The 16385-nt window shown below is 43.4% G+C and overlaps 1 protein-coding gene across 2 annotated transcripts in view; it reads right to left on the reverse strand.

Annotated features, from left to right (window-relative positions):
* Positions 1-287: 287 nt before the first annotated feature.
* Positions 288-16385, reverse strand: part of LOC140731211 (tetratricopeptide repeat protein 16-like) — a 37205-nt gene continuing 21107 nt past the window's right edge. For both annotated transcript variants that reach the window (XM_073052683.1, XM_073052684.1), the window contains 5 exons: positions 10917-11058; positions 8851-9016; positions 5332-5474; positions 1702-1843; positions 288-773 (listed from right to left, as the gene is read on the reverse strand). In XM_073052683.1, coding sequence (XP_072908784.1) covers positions 597-773; positions 1702-1843; positions 5332-5474; positions 8851-9016; positions 10917-11058 — 770 coding nt within the window. In that variant the 3' untranslated portion in view covers positions 288-596. The remainder of the gene's footprint in view (positions 774-1701; positions 1844-5331; positions 5475-8850; positions 9017-10916; positions 11059-16385) is intronic.

Here is a 16385-nt window from a genome sequence, read left to right on the forward strand (position 1 = left end):
TGGTGCTGGAAACGTGGTGAAACTTGCAGGGTGTCCCCAGGACATCCCCAACGCAAGTGACATATTTCCCTGTATGTCCCAATGTACAGTACATGTGACAAATAAAGTTAATCTTTACAATAGAAGTACCTCCACTTCAGTGGGGAATAGCATGAGCAGCCTTTACCTCTAACAGGTAACAGATATTGTGAGTTGACTATTTCAGCAATACAAACACACTCAATATAGAATGTATAATTCAAAACGTATACCCCCATAATTACAGAGAGAAGATTTATTATTTAATATCCTGTACTGTTTCACATGGGGTACTGGACTTATGTGGTAGGTTGGAGAATGTTTCTGAGATTACAGTTTTGAAATTCAGCAACCATTGAATTAATTGCAAGCTTGCACTGCAGACCAGCCGGTGCGAGAGGTAGAATACATTATGTAAATGAATGGAATTTTCTTACTAGTTTTACCACTTTGTATTGTTTAGTCAGTTGTGTGTGTCTGTATACAGTGTGTGGGCACACTAACAGCTTGTATTGGGAAAATTTTACATTACCATTCTACTAAACAAAACAGAATTGACTGGAACCAGGAGAAAGTGCTCAAGACCCTCCTGCGAAAAGGGAGCCGAACTTCCTCCACTTGTATGGTTTTCCCTGCGATGCATCTTCTGAAGTCTGAGAGGCACTTTCCAACGGCTTTTGTGCCATCTGAAGCCTTGGTCTGTTGACCTGTAGGGGTTTCCTCTCGTGGAGGGACTTCTTGATTTCTCGAGTTAGCTACGTTAAAGGAAATGGTAGCATATGTTAACAGTAGATACAAGCTGCTGATCCTGCACATGAACGTTTCTGCCCATTTGGAAATACAGAATCTAAAAATTCAATTGTACATCCAGCCAGTTTTCAGATCAGAAGACATAGGAGCAAAATTAGGCCATTCTGCCAAAGCTCATCATGGCTGATTTATTTTCCCTCTTAATCCCATTCTCCTGCCTTCCCTCCATAATCTTTGATGCCCTTTCTAACTATATACCTATCAACCTCTACTTTAAATATATCCAGCGATTTGGCCTCCACAGTCACTCATGGCAATTAATTCCACAGGTCCAATACCCTCTGGGTATTGAAAGAAATTACCCATCAATGTTCTAAAGGGACATCCTTGTATTCTGAGGTTGTGCTCTCTGGTCCTACGTTCTCCCACTATTGGAAACATCCTCTTCAAGTCTATTCTATCTAAATCTTTCAATATTCCCTAGGTTTCAATGAGATACCCTCTCATTCATTCTTCTAAATTCCAATGAGTACAAGCCCAGAGCCATCAAACATTTATCATACATTAACTTTTTGATTTCCAGGATCATTCCTGTAAACCTCCACTAGACGTTCTTCTTTAACCAGAGAGTGGTGAATCTGTGGAATGTATTGCCACAGATGGCTGTGGAAGCTAAGTCACTGGATATATTTAAAGCAGAGGTATGGGACCCAAAACTGCTCACAATACTCCAAATGTGATCTGACCATTGCCTTATGAAGCCTCAGCAATACATCCTTACTCCACATACTTCCTGAAGCCTGTTGCCTGGAAATGAGTCAACACATTGGCTATTATATTCACAGTTAATAAGCTTTTGTTAGAAAATTGTAATGTTTTTGGCACTGGCAAGAGTGTTTCTCAAAGAGCAATTGTCCAAATTGGAATTTTTACCATATTCCTTCGGGCTATAATTTCGTCATAAAGATCTTTGTCATTTATGCAGGGCACAAAGCCATAGGCTGATTTCTGACCCTCTTTGTCAGCTTCAAGAGTTTTATTATTCCGAGCCTTTGGTTCTTTTCGCAAAGGATGTCTGCAAGGTAAACAGAAGTTCAAATTAATTTACTTCATTTCCAGTTTAATTATGGTTAATAGTAATTTTTCTTTTGATCTTTGTTTCATTCCATATGAAGTGACCTTCAGTGATCAGGTTTGGATATACAGTACATTATAAATGCAGTTTGAACTGCAGTCAGTTCTACATGAGCAAATCTACATAAATATATACAAGAGATTTTGCAGATGCTGGAAATCCAGAGAAACACACACACAGAGTTATTCTTCATCTCATGTTCTCAATATTTATTGCTTATCTATGTACGTATGTACTTATTAATGTATTTGTTTAATTACTTGTGCATGCACAGTTAGGTGTCTTTCACACACCAGTTGAATGCCTAAGTTGTTGCGGTCTTTCATTGATTCTGTTATTAATTTATGGATTAAATTAATCTATTTATGGTTATTAATCTATGGATTTATCGAGATTGCCCGCAAGAAAATGAACCTCGTATATGTACTTTGATAATAAATTTACTTTGAACTTTGAACAAAATGCTGGAGGAACTTGGCAGGTCGGGCAGCATCTATAGAGAGAAAAAAATGGTCAATATTTTGAGTCGAGACCCTTCATCAGGACTTATGAAGAGTCTTAGCCCAAAACATTGTTTATCCCTTTCCACAGATGCTGCCTGAGTTCATCCAACATTTTCTTTTTGTAAATCTAAATAGAGTAAAATAGGATTTTTGTATCAGTATACTGTGAGCTTTAACAACCTATTACATGTAAAAAAATTTAAAAGATTCTAATTTGCATTGCAACCCAAACTGTCTGATTGACTTCCCTATCAAATACCCCAAGTGATATTCCCTACAGAGCTGAGTGCTCATAAATTGTAACCTCACTGTTTTAGAATTTATAGTAAAATCTCTGCCGTTGCTTCCCAAATCTCAAAGTAACAGCAGCAATATTAATGGTTGAATGGCCTCCTGTATTGTAAATGTCCTGCAAACCTAGACTATTCAATCCAAAACAACACACACAAAATGCTGGAGAAACTCAAAAAGTCAGGCAGCATCTACTGAAATAAAGAAATAATCGACGTTTCGGGCTGAGACCCTTCTTCAGGATTGGAAAGGAAGGGGGGAGGACAGCAGAATAAAAAGGTAGGGGGAGGGGGGGGAGGATAGCTAGAAGGTGATGGGTGAAGCCAGGAGGGGTAGGAAAGGCAAAGGGCTGGAGAGGAAGGAATCTGACAGGAGAGGAAAATTAGAATCAGGTTTAGTAACATCAGCATATGTTGTCTTTGCAGTAGCAGTACATAACATACATTAAGATAGAGAAAAAATGTGAATTACAGTGAATATATACAATATAAATAGTGCAAAAATAAAATTAAAAAGTAATGAGGTAGTGTTTATGGGTTCAAAGTCCATTCAGAAATCAGATGGCAGAAGGGAAGAAGCTGTTCTTGAATCATTGAGTAAACACGAGGAAATCTGCAGATGCTGGAAATTCAAGCAACACACACAAAATGCTGGTGGAACACAGCAGGCCAGGTAGCATCTATAGGGAGAAGCACTGTCGACGTTTTGGGCCGAGACCTGATGAAGGGACTCCACCAAAATTCCACCAGCATTTTGTGTCTTGAATCATTGAGTGTGTGCCTTTAGGCTTCTGTTCCTCCTTCCTTGTGGTAGTAAGGAGAATAATGGGGGTCCTTAATGATAGAGCCTTTCTGAGGCACCCTTGAAGATGTCCTGGATACTATGGCTAGTGCCCATGATGGAGCTGACTAAGTTGACAACTTTCTGCAGCTTACTTCAATCCTGTGCAGTCCCCCTCCAACCCCCGTATCAGACGGTGATGCAGCCAGTTAGAATGCTATCCACGCTACATCTGGGACCACAGGAGAAAGGGAAGGAGGAGGGTACACAGGGGGAGGTGATAGGCCGGCATGAAGAGGTAAGAGGCCAGAAAGGGGTATAGATGAAGAGGAGAGAGAGAGAGGGAATTTTTTTTAAGTCAGAAGGAGAAATCGAAATCCCAACACTGGCATTTCAGAGGAATCACAAGAGACTGCAGATGCTGGAATCTGGAGTTGCACACAAAATTGGGGAGAAAATGGGTCGGGCAGCCAGGCAACATCTGTGGAGGAAATGGACAATCAACGTCCCAGATTGAGATAATGATCTCTTTTCGTGGTGGTGTTTGAGAGAAATACATTAATCAAGGCACACATCCCCCATAGAATGCAGCCAGATTCTGTATTCACCTGCCACGGCACATGGTGCCTTGATTGAACCCTTCTACCTCCAAGGACTTGCAGCTATTTTTAATCTCAGGACCCTGGAATGGGCCTTAAAGATCACTGGTGTCTATGGTTATCTGGCTGTGCACAAATCACTTGCAATGGTTTCTACATAAAAGTGAATATTGAAAGGCTCAGATAGCATGGACGTGGAGAGGATGTTTCCTAAAGTGGGAGAGTCCAGGACCAGAGAGCACAGCCTCAGAATACAAGGACACTTGCGTAGAACAGAAATAAGGAGGAATTTCCATGGCCAGAGTGTGGTGATTCTATGGAATTCATTGTTACAGACGGCTGTGGAGGCCATGTCATTGGGTATGTTTAAAGCAGAGGTTGACGGGTTCTTGATTAGTAAGGGTGTTAAATGCAATGAGTGGTGGAGAAGGAAAATAAATCAGCCATGTTTGAATGGCAGAGCAGTCTCGTCAGTCTGAACGGCCTAATTCTGCTCCTGATGGTCAGCACTTTCTGCTTTCATATTTCCAGTATCAATTTTTTTTTGATTTTCAGTTTCTTTCATGAGAACACTGCAGCATGGGCTATTGTGCAGGGTGACACTGGAAATCAGCCCAGGGTTACAAAATGTGGAAGATTGCAGGGTGAGTAAAGAAATGGAAAGGACTAGAAGGTTCTTAACTTTGAGAATGTAGGGGAATTAATTTAAAAGGAGACTGTAACAATGACTGACAGACCACAGGAACACAAGTACATACCTGGAACTTTGAAATAACAGCAATGTACTTGTAGAGTTATAGAGACAAACACTGAAACGGGCCCATCTCGACCTTGCCAACCTGCCCAATCCCAACTACCTTTTGAAATGGTTGCATCGCAGTCTGGTATGGGGGTGGGGGTGGGGGCTACGGTCACTGTGCAGGATTAAGAAAAAGCTGCAGAAAGTTGCGAACACAGCCAGCTCCATCATGGGCACTAGTCTCCTCACTTTGGGGTTCTAACATTTAACTGCCGCTCATTCTTTGGGGGCACTCCTTTGTCTTTGTGGATGGTGGCGAAGAAAAAGCATTTCAGGATGTATATTGTATACATTTCCCTGACATTAAATTGTACCTTTGAACTTTTGAACATCAACATCCCAGCTGCTGTACTCAATACCCTGATTTATGAAAACCGACATACCAAAAGCTCTCTTCGTGACCCTATTTACCTGCAACACCACTTTTAAGAAACTACCTTGAACCCAGTACGTTACCTCTGCTGAAGCACCTTTGAGATTAACGCTGCCGCTGTTTGGAGGCTCGTATTTAACTTCAATCTCGCAGATTCCATAATCTTACTGGCCATAATCTCATCGATGGATTTTCCAGGGAACAGGTGTGTCAGAAGAGGAATAATCTAAAGAGAAGAGATTAGAGAGGAATTAATCCACTTACAGCCAGAACCTCACTAGGTCAAAGGGCACAGCCTCAGAATACAGAGAAGTCCCACAAAGATGAATAGGAATTTATTTAGCCAGAGGCTGGTGAATCTGTTGAATTCATTGCCACATACAGCTGTGGAGGCTAAGTCATTGGGTATTTTTCAAGCAGAGGTTGATGGGTTCTTAATTAGTAAAGGTGTCAAGGGTTACGGGTAGAAGGCAGGAGAATGGAGTTAAGAGGCTTAATAAATCAGCCATGATGGAATGACAGAGCAGACTTGATGGGCTGAATGGCCCAATACCATTCCTAATGGCCTTAACAGGGATAGATTCAAATAAAGGAACAATTTTGATCTTCCTACATAAATCTGCATACATTTACCATAGTCCGGCAGCCGGAGTGATGGTCGATATCAAAGATCGAAGCCTGAGGGTGAGCAGAAATTAAGGCCTGGAGGCCCAGAGGCCTATCCTGAAGTTATGTGTGGGTGGGAGGGAAGGTGCAAAAGAGGAAAGGGGCTTATCTTGTTCTTCTATTTTTTTTGCTTGCTAGGTCTTACACACTGCTGCAATATTCATGGACTCAAGGTCTGGGACTATATTTTTTGTATGACTGCACTTCACTGATATTTGTGCTGCCATCTTATACGTGCCATATGTAACTTGTGCTGTGCATGACCTTTGGTATTATGATTTGCACCTTGGCCCCAGAGTAACGCTGTTTCGTTCGGCTGTATTCAGAGGTTTTCATGGTTGAGAGACAATTAAACCTGAACTTGAACTTGCATTTTGTTGTGTTCTGTGTGTTGTTCTAGCAAGCATTGTGGGCATGCTATGTTGGCACCGGAATGTGTGGGGACACTTGCCTCCAGCGAATGTGTGTCAGTTGTTAACGCAAGTTACCAATTTCATCTTATCTTTCAATGTACATGTGATAAATAAATCAGAATTTAAAGGGAATATAGAGCAGATTCACCAGACTAGTTCCTGGGATGGTAAGTCTGTCACCTAAGGAGAGCCTGAATAGTCTTGGCCTCTATTTAGATTTTAGAAGAATGAGAGATGACGTCATTGAAACACGCGCAACTCCTACTAGCTTTTAAAAACATAGTAAATAATTTATAATTTGCATTTTTGGCATTTTAATTAGATATTAATGAATTTCAAGAAGTGTATAAGTGTATTTTAGGTCTGTGGGTTCTGAGATGGATTCTGAGGCCAATGTGGAGCCCACCACATCTTTCATAGAAATTCGTTTAGAGTAGTGGTGATTGAAGTTATCCACACACGTTCAGGAGCCTGATGGCTGTAGGGTGATGACTCTTCCTTAATCTGGTGGTGTGGGACCTGTACCTCCTGCCTGATAGCAGTACTGAGAAGATGGCATGGGCTGGATGGCGGGGTCTTCAATAACGGAACTGCTCTCAGCACGCCATATAAATGTACTTAATGTTGAGGAAGGCTTTGCCTGAGTCGTATCCACCATTTTCTGTAGCCTTTTCCATACCAGGCTGTGATACAACTAGTTAGGATACTCTCCACTATCTATCTGACAGACTTGGGACGTGGTAGTGCTGGGTTTCAAGACATTGGTTGGCATTTATATTTCTTTATTTTATTTTAAGAGTCAGATTCAGATTCAGATTCATTTGCCCTCTGCCATCCGATTTCTGAATGGGCATTGAATTCACAAGCACTACCTCACTACATTTTTATTTTTATTTTTGCACTACTTATTTAATTTTATATACACACACATACTCTAATTCATGAGTTTTTTCCATTATTATGTATTGCATTGTACTGCAACTGCAGACAACAAATCAGATTAGCGTTATTTGTCATGTGTACAGTACATTGAAGCATCCAGTGAAAGTCGTTTTCACAGGCTGGGGATGTGCTGGGGGCAGCCTGCAAGTACGACCATGCTTCCAGCACCAACATAGACGGCCCACAATTTACTAACCTTAATCATTTCGGCTTTGGACTGTGGGAGGAAACCGGAGCACCTGGAGGAAACCCATGTAGTCATGGGGAGAAAATACAAACACCTTACAGACAGCGTCAGGAATTGAACCCAGATCCCAGTTGTTGGCACTGTAAAGCGTTAGACTAACTGCTATGGCACATGCTGCCAGCTGACGTGGCTAGTCTGAAACTCATACCACAACTTGTCCATTTCAGAGATCAGTCCAGTAACCCAGCTTCTGAATTGCTTTCAACACTTTTGCATCTTAAATAAGGATGCCAACACTATACACGTGGGTCTGCAGTCTACCGTCTGGCTGAAGCTGGGGAACACTCAGGAGTGTACACCTCGTCAGTAAGACACTGACTGACCACTGTGAGTCCATACCATGGTCCATTTGTAGGCTGGAGCTCCGAACCGATTCAGATTTATTTATTTTTCACATATACATCAAAGCGTTCAGTGAAATGCATGGTGTTAACAACCGACACTGCCCAAGGATGTGCTGGGGACAGCCAGCAAGTGCCGCCACTCATTCCTATGCCACGTCTGCCACGTCCAGCAGAACAACAACTCAACAATGAACAGCAGCAAAGCAAGCCCCTTTCCTCCCTTCTTCCTACCCACTCACACACACACTTACAGTCCTCTGACCCCAGGACAGCCTACAGCCTCCAGTGGATTTGCAGACATCAGGCCTCTGACCCCAGGACAGCCTCCAGTGGATTTGCAGACATCAGGCCTCTGACCCCAGGACAGCCTCCAGTGGATTTGCAGACATCAGGCCTCTGACCCCAGGACAGCCTCCAGTGGATTTGCAGACATCAGGCCTCTGACCCCAGGGCAGCCTACAGCCTCCAGTGGATTTGCAGACATCAGGCCTCTAACTTCCCCTTTGGGATGATTTGAAGCTGAGGACACTCAAAGAGAGGGAAGCTCTCCTGATGTACTGTGGTAATACCTTTTCCTCAATCATGAGAGAAGCAAATTATCCGCTGACTACCATACTGAGGCTCACACAGATCGGCTGCTGCACTTTCCAGATTACAATCATCCCAGTCCTCACTTTGTTGGCTGTCAGGAGCTTTGGGGACATCCTCAAGCCATGAAAGGCGCTGCTTAATCACAAAGAGATACCCAAGGCAATGTTAACAAGCTAATTAATGATATGATTTAGAAAAATGGGATGCAATAGATTTGAGCAACACACACAAAACGCTGGAGGAACTCAGCAGGCCAGGCAGCATCTATGGGAAAAATGTACAGTCTACGTTACAGGCCGAGACCCTTTGGCAGGTCCAGCATTTTGTGTGTGTGTTGCTTGGATTTCCAGCATATGCAGATTTTCTCTTGTCTGTAGTAGAACCGACCTGAATTCTTACCTGTTTGTTTCTTATGTCCAACAATAATGACGTGACCGCATCTTCCTGTGAACCAGTGACATGCCTCAGTATCTGGCGAGTTTTTGCCCTGTTGAGGTAGTACTGGGACATGCATGGATTGCCTTCAATGGCAGTTGTAAATCGCTCCTCGGCTTCCTGGTAATTCCTGGCCCGAAATAAATAAAGGGAAAATCGAATCAATTTAACCGTTGAAGACACCCGATCAGCCATTCTCATTCTCACACACAATGAAACACTTGTCAGACTGAGAAAGCGGGGGACTGGAGCACCGGTTCAAGCATGTGATTTTAGTCAGCACAGTTTGAAGTTCCTCAGTGATGTGGGCAGATCTAATTGTTTCTGGTTTTCTGCTGTCAGTGCACTGTGAGGCTGTTTGTTGCATTCCTAGAAGTGGGACCTCAACTCTTCCAAAGTCTTTTTACTGTTTCTTCCTACTCCAAAGTCAGCTGTTTTTCCATAGCGAGCTCTTCTACCTCAGAGTGATGAGTGGGTGGTTTCAAATCCCACTGCAGGGCATTTCGCTTAGCTCGATGTGCCAGTGTGGAGTTGAGGGAGTGCAGCACTGTCACAGGTGCCATCTATTGGATGGGAAGCTCACTTTGCTTTATTTCGAGATACAGCACAGCAACAGGCCTTCCGGCCTAATGCGCCCACACTGCCCAGTTGCACCCATGCGAACAATTAACCCCTAGGCATATGTCCTTGGACTGTAGGTGGAAACTCGTGCAGTCATGGGGTGAATGTACAAACTTTACAGACGGGGATGGAAATGAATCTAGTTTGCTGGGGTTGTGACAGCGTTACACTACTGCTTCCCAAATCAAAACTGAGGCTGGGCGTGCTCTCTGAAGTGGATGTAAAGGATTCTGTGCTAATGTTTTGGAGGAAAAGCAGGATCTTTTACATCCACGTTGTGGTGAACTACATATACCTGTCTGGACATGCCCCCTGCTGACTGCTCCTGTGGCTCCTCCCACAGACCCCTGTATAAAGGCGATTGAGGCCTGAGCCCGGCCTCTCTGTCTCCAGGATGTAGTATGGTGGTCAATCACTGCTTGTTCCTTCTTCCAGTCAATAAAAGCCGATATCTCGCCTTTGCGTCTCAGAGTGAGTTATTGATGGTGCATCACACGTCACAGTTATTCTTCAACCAACATGGCTATTTTGTTAAAAAGAAAAAGCAGATTTACAGAGAGCAGCCTAGTATGGAGCTGCTTCCTCAGAGCTCTAACAAATCCTGACCTGAGTTGCTGTCCGTGTGGAGTTTGCATTGTCAGCACGTGGAATTCCTCTGCTCTTAGGCAACTGTACACTGCCCCCTAGTGTAGGTGAGTGGTCAAATCTGGGGAAAGTCTTTGGGACTGTTGGGGAAATGGGATTGATGGGGTGCTCTGAGAGCTGGCATAGGCTTGATGGGCCACATGGCCTCTTTCCCAATTGCAGATATCATCCCACCTGAAAATGTCCCTCCAAGCTACAATGACTGGGCACTGCTGTCCGTTACTGAGAGATCTACATTACAAGGAGGTTAAAATGGCGTATTTGTCTCAGGAGCTCCATGTCACCCTGTTGCCCAAGTGCCAGAGCCATCAACAGTCAGGGAAAGCGAGAGGAGGCAGACTCTGTGTGCAGCTCGACAAGGGTTGGATCGTGGACTCTCCCGTAGTGGCCAGTCGCTACTCTGTGGCAACTGAACCCCATGCGGTTGAACACCGGCCACTTTGTTTGCTCAGGGAATTTACTGTAGCGTTCATCATCACTGTCTACATCCCCCCCCCACCCCCCACTCTGAGTGCTAACACCAAGGACACACTGGGAGAGCTTTACAGTATCATCAGCCCTCTACAGAACAAGTGACTGGACGGTATCCTCACAATTGCAAACTTCAGTTATGCCCTTTTTTGTTTTTTATTATTGAGTTCTTTATGCTTGTTGTGCTTTTTTTAAAAATGCTGCATCGGATCTGGAGTAACAACCATTTATTCCCCTTTACACTTGTGTTCTGAAGAACGACAATGAACAGTCTCGAATCCTGAACACCTTACCTATTCTGATGACTGAGCAGGCCCTTCTCGTTATTTACTGCCGCAATCCGAATTTGTACGCGCCAATCCTCAGGGTCGAGTTCCTGAGCTTGCTCGTAGTCCAGCAATGCAAAATCCAGATTACACTGCCTGAGGAAGCAATCTGAAGCACAGTGAACCAGACGCTTCATTGAGCAAAGTAGTCTGACGTGATCGAGTAATAAATTCTTTTAAAATGCATTTTTAAAAACCCTTTACATTACTAACCAAGATGGATTCATTCTATTTAATGGTTAGTCGAATACATTTTGAATAATTTGTGGGGAGAAAACAACTGAAGTCTCCTCTTAGTGATTATGATTAATATTAGCCGATATGGAAGGAAAAGCGCTGATGATATCAATGTGACACTATCTGTGGTTACTAGAGATTTATGACCGGTGATACGTGGATGTTAGTATTCTAGAGATACAGTACAGTACCCAAAGAGCCCAATGCCCAATTACACCCGTTTGAACTTTCAACCTGCATCTTGTGGGAGGAATCTGGAGAGCCCAGGGGAAAACCACACGGTTACAGAGAGAGCGTACAAACTCCTGGCAGATGGCACTGGGAATTCCGGGGTCTCTGCTGCTGGAACAGCGTTCCCCTAACTGCTTGCTACCGTGATGCCCCAAGAAACTTAGCAGCTGGGGTCAGGGTTGTACCTGGGTCATGAGAGCGGTCAGGCAGCAACTCTATTCACAACACACAATGTTCTCTTGCTTCCTCTTTCCCATCAGACGGAAGATACAAAAGCCAAATTTTTGCAGATGTACCATGGAGAGCATTTTAACAGGCTGCATCACCACTTGGTATGGGGGGGGGGGGGGCTACTGCACAGGATTGAAATAAGCTGCAGAGGGTTGTAAACTCAGTCAGTTCCATCATGAGCACTGGCCTCTGTAGTATCCAGGACATCTTCAAGGAGCGATGTCCATTATTAAGGACACCCATCATCCAGGATGTGCCCTCTTCTCATTGCCACCATCAGGGAGGAGGTACAGAAGCCTAAAGGCACACACTCAACGAGTCAGGAACAGCTTCTTCCCCTCTGCCATCCGATTTCTGAATGGACATTGAACACCACCTTGCTACCCTTTTATTTCTATTGATACACTACTTAATTAATTCAACTATTCAGTGTATATGTGTGTGCGTGTGTGTATATATATATATATATTTATATATTTATTGAAATTCACAGTTTTTCTCTTATTACACATTGCATTGTACTGCTGCTGCAAAGTCAACAAATTTTGTGACAAATGCAGGTGATATTAAACCTGATTCTGCTCCTGAAGCCACATACCACCAAACCCAAGGGCAGCTTCTGTTCCACTGTTATAAAACCATTGAATGGTTCCCTGGGAGGATAAGGATGCACTCTTGACTTCACAATCATGATCTTGTGCCTTATTCTCTGCTTGCACTGTGTTTTCTCTCTAGCTGTAGCAATTCTGTTAATTGCTTTCCCTTGTACTGCCTCAATGCACTATTGTGATGTATAGATGGCACATAAAGCTTTTCATTAAACCCTGGTACATGAGACAATAACTTACCTAACTCAGTGCTTCACAGTTACACTGTGTTACCAGAGACTAATGAGCAGTCACTACCACGAAGAAGTGAAGGGTGACTCTTTAATCTTGGTTTAGCTGTTGTGCATTCAGAGATGCCCTTCTGCACCCCATTGCTGTTAATGCATGATTAACTGAGTTACTGTTGATTTCCTGTCAACTTGAACCAGTGTGGCCACTCTCCTCTGATCTCTCTCATTAACAAGGCATTTTCATCCACAGAACTGGATGGTTTTCTTTTGTTTTGTTTTTTGCATATTCTTTGTAAACTCTAGGTACATGAAAATCCCAGAGATCAGCACTTTCCGAGATACTCAAACCACCCCATCTGGGACCAACATCCATTCCACAGTCAAAGTCACTTTGATCATATTTCTTCCCCACTCTGATGTTCGGTCTGAACAACACCTGAACCTCTTGACCACGTCTGCATGCTTTTATGCATTGAGTTGCTGCCATGTGATTGGCTGATTAGATATTTGCATTAATGATCATCTAATAAAGTGGCCACTCAGTGTTTGTTTTAATTAAACATTCCCATTTGAGACTCTCCCACTGGTGCTTTTAACAACTAGTACTTGGGTTGCAGAATAGAAACCGAGGAATGTGGTTCTTTGTCACTGCCCATCACAGATAACATGGATGTTCGGTCACTAGCGGAACCAAAGGCAAATTAATTCAGTCTGGAACTGAAATAAAAGATTGGCAACAAATAGTGGCTGAAGCTTGATGTCTAACTTTCTACCTGCTTTTAATGCACAAGTTAAGGGTGTCATAAATAAAATTCAGGTGGACTTTGAATAGATTAAAGGGAATTCAAGAAAAACTTCCTACCTTTTTCTATGGTTCAGACAGTAATTGTATGTCTGTCTAAAATATTTCCCTTTGTATTTTTGTGTAAGCTGTTCTGCACTGTCATAGAACAAACCACTGTGGCAAAATTGTTTTCATCTGTGCAGCAACAGCTTTGAGATATCAGGCATGATGTTCTTTGTCTTTGAAAGGTGCTGATAGAACAGAAAGTGACAAACTGACGTTTTGACTGAATTGGTGCTTGCATTCTGTTATTTCTAGAAACTAATTGGAAGGAGCAGAAATACAACACTGCAGATGCTGGAAATGAAGAAATACACAGCAGGTCAGGCAGCATCTGTGATGCTTGAAAGGCCATTTGTTCCACATCAATGACCTTTTACCATTCTGGTTCTGCTGATTATGAAGAGTATGGGAAGGACTTGCATTGGCAACCCAACACAATTACAAAGGTGTGATTAAACGTCAAATAATGGATTCTTGACCATGAGACTATAAGATATAGGAGCAGAATTAGGTCACTCAGCCCATCAAGTGATCTGACATTGCTCTGACATTCAATCGTGACTGCTTTATTAACCCTCTCAACCCCCATTCTCCTCATAGTATTTGATATCTTTACTAACCAAGGACCTATCAACTTCCACTTTGAATATACCCAAAGACTTGACCTCAACAGCCAGCTGTGACGATAAATTCCACAGTCACCACCCTCCAGCTAAAGAAATTCCCCCTCATCTCTGTTCTAAAGGGACATCCATGTATTCAAAGACTGTCCCATCTGGTTCTACACTTCCCCTCTCTAGGAAGCATCCTCTCTATGTTCACTCTATCCACGCCTTTCAATAGTCAATAGGTTTCTCATTCTTCATTCTCCACCTATTCAAAATTAATGATGGCTTACCCTAGTACAGAATATATAATTTTTTTATATGTATTCTAACAATTGTGAACATTTATTTCTCTTCATTGAGGGTTTATGTCAATCTGAACTATCTAGGCCTTTCAATATTTGGTAGGTTTCAATGATAATCCTCCCCGCCATTTCTCTCAACTCCAGTGTGTACGGGCCCAGAGCCATCAAGCACATCTCATTCATTAACCCTTTCATTCTTGAACCCACAATCTACCTCGTCGTAGCTGTGCACATTTTTGTCTGCCTGCACTGCACTTTCCCCGTAACGATTTCCATCCTGTTGTTGCTTCTCCGCTGTACTATTTTGATGTACCAAAATGATCTGTATAGATGGTGTGTTGGATGAAGTTTATCATGTGACAATACTAAACCAGTTTACCAATTGTAGTCCCAAGTCGTGGAACCTGATGAATTGTCATCTGCCTGGAACTTAAGGTAGATGATTTGTTGGCTCACTGATTGCTAGCCATCCCAACGCACGCACACACAAAATGCTGGAGGAACTCAGCAACTCAGGCAGCATCATTGAAATGAACAAACGTTTTGGACCAAGACCCTTCTTCAGGACTGGAAAGGAAGGAGAGCGATGCCAGAATAAAAAATGTATGGGGGAGTGGGAGGGGAAGAAGAAGGGCTAGAAGGTGATAGGTGAAGACAGATGGGTGGGAAGAGTAAAGGGCTGGAGAGGGAGGGATCTGATAGGAGAGGAGAGTGGACTACAGGAGAAAGGGAACGAGGAGGGGCACGAGGGGGAGGTGATGAGCAAGTGAGAAGAGACAAGAAGCCAAAGCCTAACCTGCTGAGTTCCTCCAGCGTTTTGTGTATGTTGCAATGGATTTCCAGCAACTATAGAATTTCTCACGTTTATGATTTGCTAGCCTCTATCCTGTGCCCTACTATTTGTTTCATGGTCTTCCACTGGAACCTGGCTCTCTAAGCTCCCGTGTGGCTGAATTATCCCAGCAGGGGCAGCTGGCTGTACTTACCAAACAGCCAGTGAGGCGCCATCGTCCTCCTTCCTTTACCTGTCCCTGCAGTGTGCGCCGTTGTCAAAGTGCGTGAACGGCCTTTACAAAAAATGTCATCTTTCTTTACAACAATAACACACACAAAATGTTGGAGGAACTTAGCAGGCCAGGCAGCATCTACAGGAAAGAGTAAGCGGTCGATGTTTCAGGCAGAGACCCTTCATCAGGACTGGATTTTTTTTTCTTTACTTATAAAGCATGCCTGCACTCTAAGCTTGTAATTAAAATTATTAAAGCCAACATAATAAGTAGCTAATAAAAGCACAGTTGGTTACCTTTCTCCAGGGAGTCAAAGCCATCCACTTTTTATCTACACACCTTCATATCTACCTGCTTTCTTAATTAATTTAAAAATGTATTTACTTAAGACAAACAGCTCGGTCAACAGGCCCTTCTGGCCCAATGAGCCCATGCCGCCCAGTTACACTCACGTGACCATTTAACCTACTAAACCACACAGCTCCGGAATGGGGAGGAGGCCCACGCATCTGGAGGAGATCCATGTGGTCACAGGGGTAGAACGCACCAATTCCTTACGGACCGCAGCGGAATGGAACCTGGGTCACTGGCACTGCAGCAGCATTACACTAAAAGCTGCACTACTGCACCACCCCACTTTGATGGGGACTGCTGTGCTCATAGGATTTCCCAAGCGCAGTCATGGCCGAGAACAATTATAGTCAAGACCACGATCGCCCACGTCATACAACATGGCACATAGTGAAGGAATGAAAGGAGTTGTGTATGTGTCCGGTTGAACCTGGTGCAGGCAAGATCTTCCACCTTCAGATCTGGGATGTCTTTTCTCCCTGGAGACCGTCCAAGCAGCACAGGGGCAGCCATCTGGATAGAGGGAACCATTACTTATTCAGACAGATGCTGGTGTTGGAAACTGGGCTTTCTGCAGGGGTATCTTCGTAATCCCCAGCACTGGTGCCTGTGTTGGAGACAGATCTGCCATATTGACTATATTTCTCTCTCCACAGATGCTGCTTGACCTGCTGAGTATTTCCAGCATGGTCCGTGTTTTATTGAAAATACAGTCACCGAGCATGTGTGTTCTTCTGGTCATTGTGGGCAAGCTATATTGGTGCTGATTTCTGTGGGCTGCCCC

This window comes from Hemitrygon akajei, chromosome 7 (genome assembly GCF_048418815.1).
Source record: "Hemitrygon akajei chromosome 7, sHemAka1.3, whole genome shotgun sequence".
NCBI lineage: Eukaryota > Metazoa > Chordata > Chondrichthyes > Myliobatiformes > Dasyatidae > Hemitrygon > Hemitrygon akajei.